This window comes from Scardinius erythrophthalmus (genome assembly GCF_964197995.2).
Source record: "Scardinius erythrophthalmus genome assembly, chromosome: 2".
NCBI lineage: Eukaryota > Metazoa > Chordata > Actinopteri > Cypriniformes > Leuciscidae > Scardinius > Scardinius erythrophthalmus.
Genome location: NC_138222.1, coordinates 49,115,723 through 49,124,882, shown reverse-complemented (window position 1 = coordinate 49,124,882; position 9,160 = coordinate 49,115,723). Strand labels below are relative to the sequence as shown.

Below are 9,160 nucleotides of genomic sequence, written 5' to 3'. Positions count from 1 at the left end.
ACAGATGTCTCGGCCAACCGGTTTCTCAAATTAGCTGGAGAAACCGGCCAGACCAATGCTCAAACCTCGACCACGGATCCTCGCTGGTCTCTACGATGGAAGTGCACTAAAACGGGTGAACATATGAGACACCAACTCATGTTCTCCTAACTGATTGTCAATCAAATCATTTCTAGTATTGGTAATTAGTGCTGTCAACAGGGAGACAAGCTATATGAAATCACACTACTGTAAGACAATGTTTTGTATTAAAGTTTTCTGAAATGTTATAAGTATGCAAATGTGGATGTATCTAATTAATTATGTACTAATTTGCATACCTTCCCAGAACAGAAATCTCAACATTGGATAAGACAGTTTCAGAATTTGTATATAATGTTGTTGAAATATTAAAGTCAGAAATTATTTTTTAACATTTAGAAAATAAATTCAGAAAAATACATGTTTGCCATATTTTTAAGAATAAAATGTTACATAAATTAGGGAATGGATATATGAACATGTTTCCCATGTTTAAAATCTTCAGAATATAGACTGTAAAGTTTGGTGTATAAGTGCTACTGAACTGGAGATTTTAATAAAATACTAATTTTAAGAAAACAGCCTTTAAAGATATATTCATTGAAATCTACATTGGCAAATAGATAAAGTGTAATAAAATAAAACACTTAAATGTGTGTTTTGGATGTTTTCTTTCCACTAGTGAGAAAGAAGACATGTTATGGAAGCAATATACCCCAAAATTTCAAAATTGACCATCAAATGAAAAAAACGTTTTGCCTTTAAAGGGATAGCACACACACACACACACACACACACACACACACACACACACACACACACACACACACACACACACACACACACACACACACACACACACACACACACACACACACACACACACACACACACACACACACACACACACACACACACACACACACACACACACACACACACACACACACACACACACACACACACACACACACACACACACACACACACACACACACACACACACACACACACACACACACACACACACACACACACACACACACACACACACACACACACACACACACACACACACACACACACACACACACACACACACACACACACACACACACACACACACACACACACACACACACACACACACACACACACACACACACACACACACACACACACACACACACACACACACACACACACACACACACACACACACACACAAAATCATTTACATGTTTTTCCAAGCCTGTACCTTATTTCTTCAGTGGAACACAAAAGATGATACTTTTAAAACTGTCGCAAAAGTGTTTTTTTTTTGCCCATGCAGTGAAAGTCATTGTGGTCTAGTGTTGTTTTCGACCCCCTTAACTTTCATTGTATGGACACTTTTGAGACAATTTTCAAAAGATCTTTTTTTTGTGTGTGTTTGTGTTTTTTTTAAAGAATGAAAGGTTTGAAACAACATGAGGGTGAGTAAATGATGTTTTTGAGTGAACTTTCCCTTTGTGTGACACACATTGGATCACATTACAGACCTCAGATCACAGAGAAAATGTCGTGTTTTACACACATTGACCTTATCTTCAAGATAGATAGGGGCTACAAAGAGCCGAACCTGAAAACTCCATAACCTTAAACACACATCCCAATTCTCCAGAGCAAACATGTTGAACGTATTGTACTCATTTTAATTTAATTTATTTCATCTTTTATACAGTTTCCTTTCTCCGCTGGCTACTTTATGGCTCGTTTGATCACATGAATACACAGGATTGCTGGCCATCCCTGTTTAAGTCGTGGCGCTTCAGTGCTTCGCTAAGCTTGAGTGATACGAATAGAAAATATATGAGTACATTAAGTCTATGAGGCCTGTTTAATGTAAGGAATTCCTTCACATGCGTCTGGCTCTTATTGTAGAGAATAAATCGATGCGTCATAGCTTGGGGAGAAGGGTGGGTGGGGGATGTTGGGAGATTTTCCAGAGCCCCCATGATACATTTGACTATATGTGTCAACTCTGTTGCAATCACTTCTTCCCTTCTCTCTCTTCCCCACTCCCCTTTCCTGCTATCTTTTTTCCTCATGCACGTTTTTTTGCCGTCTCTCATTTTTGGCAGCGATGGTTCAGACATTGGAACAAACGCTTCTCCAGATGCGTCTAACGGGGCTGGACTGGAAGCCATTGTGTCTTCACTGACACTGCAGCTGTGAAGTCAGCCCCCCTTGTGTATGAGAATATGTATGTGTGTGTGTGTGTGTGTGCGGGAGAGAGAAAGTGAAAGAAAGAGCGTGTCTGGGAGGGGAGACTGATTGAGCGAGACATAGGGTCAAAGAATGAGTGTGTGTGTGAGTTTGAGTGTGTCCCTGATTTTTCAAGCTGTGGTCGCCAAGAGTGGGAGTGAGTGGGATGCAGGTTTGTTCGCTAAAGCGCATTCCTGCCATGTCTGGTATCACTGCTTTGGGAGTATTAATGGGATGCAGTAAAATAGTCCTGCTTTTTACACACCCCGCAAAGCCCTGCGCACCCCTTTACAGCAATCAGCTCCATCATAAAACAGCTCCAACACTACAGCATTCACTGTTTATCATTATTCAGACACGCTTTATTATTGGTACTGACATATTGTTGAAAAATAATATACAGAATCTTTGGTCAAGAATGTGTCAGTGTGTTTTGGATGGTGGTAACTTCTAAAACTGATTTGCAGACAGATTTCCGCTTACCTAATAATGGCTTGGATTGGGAGAGCAGATCTCATATCGGTTTAAACAGACAGCGTGCATACAGCTGTTTTGTCTTTAAGGGCTCATTTTCAATGGGTGAGAATGAAATTGATCATAACTGCATATACTTTATGGCTCTGTCTTCTTGTATTCACGTTTGGGGTGTGAAAGATTGTGTGGATGAAGATTAATGTCTGCTGTTTTCTGTCTTCATATCAGGGGGTGTTGGACGGATCAATGGCCTGTTCTGCAAGGGTCGAAGCTGGTCCAAGATCAGTTTAAATCTGTATTGTCGATCAGGAGTTGCAGATACTCCAGGAGAGAATCGGAGCTCTTATAGCGTCCTCTGCTGGTCGCTCGCTGCATGTCACAAAACTCTTCGAGAGAAGCCATTAAAGCGCCCACTGTCCAGCCATTCAGACGGGCGCTCTGAGAGAGTCTGCAAAGCTAAGGGAACATGTTAGTCAAATAAAAAGCAATGCAATTATTTTAGAATGAAAATGATAGACTTTAGTGTGAGCATAGAAAAATCTATTCAATTCAGGTTGAATTGTGATAACATTCCCCATTTACTTCTGGAACCACAATGCAATGCTTTATTACATTTATTCAGTCATTTTATTATAGGTTAAAATGTCTCTTTTTTATTAACTTTTTGAATTAAAATGATTGATTAGGGGTTGGTATAAAATAATATTTCCAGACTAATTATAAATGCATGTGCAAAACTAAAACTGTGTTTTAGTAACTAAAACTAAAAATGTCCATAAATTCAAAGTTACTAGACTGGGATTGTTGTAAAATGGTGTGAGTAGTAAAACTGTCAGTTTAACCACGTATAAATAATAATAATAATAAAAAAAGGATTTATAAGACAAAACCAAAAATCAATTTTGGGTTTAAATTCAATTTGCGGTTAGGGTTTCCCCATTTACTTCTACTGACACGACAATCCAAACCATTTTTAATTGCTAACCCATGTTTCATGTATTTATTCGAAAATTTGTTTAAGGATAAAATATTACCTTTTTAACTTTTTTAATTAAAATTAAAATTGATTGGAAGTTGCAAGTAGCCTAAAAGTTTGATTCCAGTATAAATGCATGTGCAAAATTGAAGCTGATGTCCATGTCTTAGGCAACCTTCCCCGCCTTACATCAAAAATACTGAGTTAAAGCCCGCTCACATCAAATATGATAACAATAATGATTGCTTTAAAGTTTAACTAATGGTTCTAATTGCATGAGAATAGGGACGTCTGTTATAGTTGTGGTGTAGACTTCCCTATTCTCATGGAATTGTAACAGAACTTTATAATTATTGTCCTTGGTGTGAACGGGGCCTTTAGACATTAAAGCAAAACGTATCACAACCATCCAATAGGCAAATTCAGCCTGTGAAAACTGTAATATTCTGTACCTGTTGCTGAAGGCTTGTGTCTGGTAGCTCAAACTGAAGTGCTGAAGTCCCGTTCTGAGAGGCCGCAGCCCAGAGTAGAGCACATTGCAGTTCTTGGACATGACGACTTTCTTCAGCATGTATCTTAATCACACATGGTTTATTGTCTTTCTGTGAGCCAAATTCTGCTCCCTCAAATTGCTTACAGTTAAACAGGAATCTGGAAGCATCACATACAGAATGTTGAAGCACGTCTTCTGCAAAGTCGTTGGAAAATGTGTGTAGCGATGATGTCACATTGGCGTCAACTGTAATGGGGTTCAGTTCTGATTTATCGTTACAGCATATTTTGATTTTGAGGGAGTTGATTGAGTCTTTACGCAGTGTGTTTGAATATCTTTCTTCTTCCCATGGCTGTGGTTCTGCTGCTTGACCCGAAAGATGTGGCTGGGTTCCATGTTCAAACACGCCCTGTCTTAGCTTAGCAAAAGCATGAACCAAAGCGTCAATGATTAGCTCATTAGCTAAAATTTTCACCTCGTCAGTTGCAGAGAACGCCATGCTAGATCTTTTGTCTGGAGCCATTGAGTATGATGTTGTTTCTACCTTCAAAACCTTCTTTTCCCCTCTCGCCATCACCTCTGCTAGAGACGTTGTGACAATTTCACTCGCAAGTCGATCAGAAATAGCCAACATGCGCTTCACACAACCCTCATCCTTTACTTTGATCTCGTTTGTGGTGAGAGAATGAAGGATATCTGCAGATATTTGAGCTGCATAGTCAGTCAGCCTGGGAATGTCATTTTGAAGTCCGCCATAATCAGCTTCTCTGTCTTTGACTTCTTCTAGACCTCCGTTTCGACAGCACTCCAGGGAAAGCGAGCGCATCAGCCTCACCATGAAGTCAGCGGACGTGTCAGTCATTTGGTTCTCTAATAAGGGTTGCATGTGGTCTTTGGGGGTCGGAGGAGGGGGTGAAGGAAGAAACTCTTTAGCAAGTCCTCCCTTTAGCTTCCTTGTGAAACTGGCTCGACTCCTCATCATCTCTGGAAGTAAAGGGGTGCTTGGTGGAGCATCAGGGTAGTCGAGAGACCCCAGACTGCCCATGCTCTTGAAGGAATTGGCATATACTGTGGTCAGTGTGTCATATTCCTCCATCTTGTCTGTTTCTATTTCAAATGCGTTTTTATCACAGTTGTAGCCTGAGGAGCACAGGACCGATGCATTTTCATTAATCCCCTCCATAACCCCTTTATCATTTACATTTTTGGATGAATCAGAGTGATGTTGCCTCTCCATCTCATCTAATGCTTTGCAACAGACTTTTAAAGTTAACTCTTCAGCTAGCATCTCAACTTCATCCTGTCTCACCTTGACAGATTCACTTGGGCCTCTGATCCTCACAGATGAATCTATAATAGCTTTGGCTGTCATATGCGCAAAGATTTGAATGGGCTCTATTTTCTGTTCTAATGTTCCATCCAGTAAACGGCTGTATGTTTCCATCGTGTGTTGGACTGATGACGCGTTGTATGCAGGTTGTGGGTATGAATCACCATTGATTACTATCTGCATAGAGTCCTGAAAAAGGTCATAACAGAAAAATGAAGACTTGACTTTCTTCGGATAATATTGCACTTTATACAGTGAACATACTTTTTAACAGCTACTTTTTCTGTATGATGATTGGTAAAAATTTGCAAACCAAATTTATAAGAGAATGAAAAGTCTTATTTATTTACAGACTTTTAATATACTTATATTATACTGAATAGGATACTAAAATTTCTGTACTTACATCAGAGTGACCAGATTCTGAGGCGGTGGCTAGATCACACAGCTTAAATGAGCTGCAAAGCCACTCTTCGTTAATCATCTGAAAAAAAGATGGAACAAGATACAATGTTATCAGAATTTTTTAATTGATCTGTATGGTTGATATCAATCACGTTTGCTTATAATTATAATACATACCTATTTTAGCACTAATGCTCACTTAAAGTTAATTTAATAACACTGTTAAATGTAATCTTTAGAAAATGATCTCATCATAATGAATATCAAATTTTCATACTGTACATTAGTTAGAATTTTGTGATGCCTACTTTTAGATTAAAATATTTAAATCACTAAATGATTTATTTTTAATGTATCTAGACAAAATATAATATAATTGTATTTATCTCTTATCGGCCATAACAATTATTGCCTTATCACTATTAGCCAGAATTTTTATATAATTGCATCCTTAAAATATAATTTCTGAGGTATGATAAAGTTTACTTTGTACCTCAGCACAACAGGCTGATAGAAGTACATTGATATTCTAGTGCAGGGATGCCTAATAATGCATATAACAACATGAATAATTTTGTTCCAACTCTTTTCTATCACACCTGCAAATGATTTTCAAGTAAACTTGAAGGCCGTGATTCTTTAGAGGTAGATCTCCGAGAGCATAATTAAAGGAACACTCCACCAATTTTTTGAAATAGGGCTTATTCACCTTCTTTCCTACATTTAGATAGGTGGGTAAATGCATTTTTGTCTCAGTGCATGCATTGTTTTAGTTTGACAGGGTCGGCGCTAGCTTAGCTTAGCATAATGAATGGAATCCTTTGTTGCCAGCTAGCATGTCCTGAGTAAAAGTGATATAAACAATAAAAAAAAACACCTAATTACTTCTTGTGGCCTGCATATTCACAACAAGTATAAATAGCGATGCAGATTAACACTAGGCGATTTCCTAGGCAGATATTGACTTATATATTAAGGACTATATTAGGGGGAAGCACAGGCGAAGCACTGCTACTTGGGCGTGATATCTCTGCACCCAAGTAGCAGTGCTTCGCCTGTGCTTCCCCCTAATATAGTCCCAAGTCAATATCTGCATAGGAAATCACCTAGTGTTAATCTGCATCGCTATTTGTACTTGTTGTGAATACGCAGGCCACAAGAAGTAATTAGTTTTTTTTATTTTTTTTTTTTATATCACTTTTACTCAGGACATGCTAGCTGGCAACAAAGGATTCCATTCATTGTGCTAAGCTAAGCTAGCGCCAACCCTGTCAAACTAAAACAATTCATGCACTGAGAAAAAAATGCATTTGCCCACCTATCTAAATGTAGGAAAGAAGGTGAATAAGCCCTATTTCAAAAAACGGTGGAGTGTTCCTTTAAGCAATCATCGTGGGGTACATAATATTCTTCAGTTACTGCTGAGGACAAAAGCCATGAAATGCAATGTGTGGTGGTTTGACTGGCATCCGCCTCACCCCATAAACACCTTATTTTATCCACTGATTCTGGCTATCAGTTCATGTTTTAGCTTGTAAAGTGTTTGCCTACATCCCAAGTGCTGAAAATTTGATAATGGTGAAGTCAGGAATGAAAACAAGCAAAGGAAAATACATTTAAAATCAAAACAAAGAGACATGACCAACTAAATTAATCCAAGAACAACTAAAGAAAAACAGGTCTCAAATGAGCAGAAAAAGAAAACCACAAGTGATCACCAGATGGGTTGCTGTTACAGGAACTAAGTCACGTGGCTGACAGGAAAAGATGATGCGTGTTGATAGGTGCTGAAGTTTCCATTTACATTTTCCTGCAGACTTTGATTTAATAATTAAGACAGTGATACTGGGCAAGACATGATTCTAGATCATGGGGCAACCTTTGCCCAACGCAATGTATTAAGAGAAATGAAGAAGAAGCTTGTGAGGAACGTTGTTTAAAGCTTTGATAAACATCAGCTCAGCCCAACACTTTGTGTCAGCGCCCACATATTTATTTAATTTGGCAATAAATGCTACAACACACTCTTAACCTGTTAGCTGCAGTCAGTTCAAGTTAGATTATGAGTACATTTAAATTGAATTGGAAATAAAAGGTCTCCTGGGCAGTGCCGTGGAGGACGTAACCTTGAAAAGTCTTTGGTTTTCCAATCTACTTTATGTAACGTCATGCTTTGGTGTTTTTAATGGAGATGTGAAATACTCAAAGGAGATTATCTGATATACCACAGATGATGGAGATTTTCTAAGGAGTAATAAAATATGTATGTAATTGTACTGGCCTAAGGAAATGCAATGCTATTTGACATCAGAAGCCCCATTAAACAAGTGAAAGTTTTAGAGGGTGGGATGCACAGTTAAATTTAATTTCATCATGGTATTGCTAAAAAGATATTGAGAAGTAAATGCACATGTAAAAACACTTGGTTGTAGAAAAAAGCTGGAGAGAGACTGCACTTTAGATACAGAAATGGCTGCTTATACATATAATGAAAGACATATTACAAGCAATCAGACGTAACCTACATAAGGTCAAATGTCACGTAACATGGCTTTAAAATTTATATTGGTTATATTGGGATTTTCCTCCCCAAGCTTTATACTTCTAAGATACAACTGAATTCGTCTTGCATGTTATAATTTTATGTTGCTGAGAGCACAGCAGGAGGACCAACTTTTAAAGTAAAGTAGTAAAACAAAAAAGGAAATATAATTTCAGCCAAAACAAATGGGGAAAATTAGTTTTGCAAAAAATACCTTAATAATAATATAAGTGATTATAATTAACTAAATACATCAAATCACCTCTTCAAACTCTGGGGAAAATATATGTTTCTTTACCTTGTTGAAGGAAATCAGTCAAACAAGTTCGGCTTGATAGACTTGAGAATGTGATGGGGCCACAGGCAGTTTGCACTTTGCTGATTTCCTGTGTGAAAGACATTTATTGTGTCTGTGTGGGTGGGTGGCTGGGTGTGGCTTCAGTGTAAAGTCAATAATATCAGTAACATTCAAAATAAGCGAAGCTAATTACTTAACATTGTTGAAATATTTTATATAATAAATAGAACCTCTGTTGGTATCATTCCCAAGCACATTCTCCTACGTCCATTTACTCAAAACAAGTCTTAGAACGCGAGCTCGCTTCCTATTGGTTGCTAAGGTGTTTTTGAAAATTCTATCGTCCAGCCCCTTAACAACGGCATCCTAGCTCG

The 9,160-nt window shown here is 38.1% G+C and overlaps 1 protein-coding gene across 3 annotated transcripts; it reads right to left on the bottom strand.

Moving 5' to 3' along the window:
* Window positions 1–2,603: 2,603 nt before the first annotated feature.
* LOC308682905 (uncharacterized protein) lies at window positions 2,604–9,088 on the bottom strand. Of its 3 annotated transcripts, XM_081352883.1 has the most exons (6): window positions 9,017–9,088; window positions 8,787–8,924; window positions 5,948–6,025; window positions 5,521–5,730; window positions 4,171–5,351; window positions 2,604–3,198 (listed from the first exon to the last, which is right to left on the bottom strand). In XM_081352883.1, the coding sequence occupies exons 5-6, from the start codon at window positions 5,305–5,307 to the stop codon at window positions 3,025–3,027; spliced, it is 1,311 nt and encodes a 436-aa protein (XP_081209009.1). In that variant the 5' UTR covers window positions 5,308–5,351; window positions 5,521–5,730; window positions 5,948–6,025; window positions 8,787–8,924; window positions 9,017–9,088; the 3' UTR covers window positions 2,604–3,024. The 3 variants fall into 3 exon arrangements, with proteins under 3 accessions (XP_081209009.1, XP_081209008.1, XP_081209007.1); XM_081352882.1 differs by having other exon boundaries at window positions 4,171–5,730; XM_081352881.1 differs by having other exon boundaries at window positions 4,171–5,730; window positions 8,787–9,088.
* Between the last annotated feature and the right edge of the window lie 72 nt (window positions 9,089–9,160).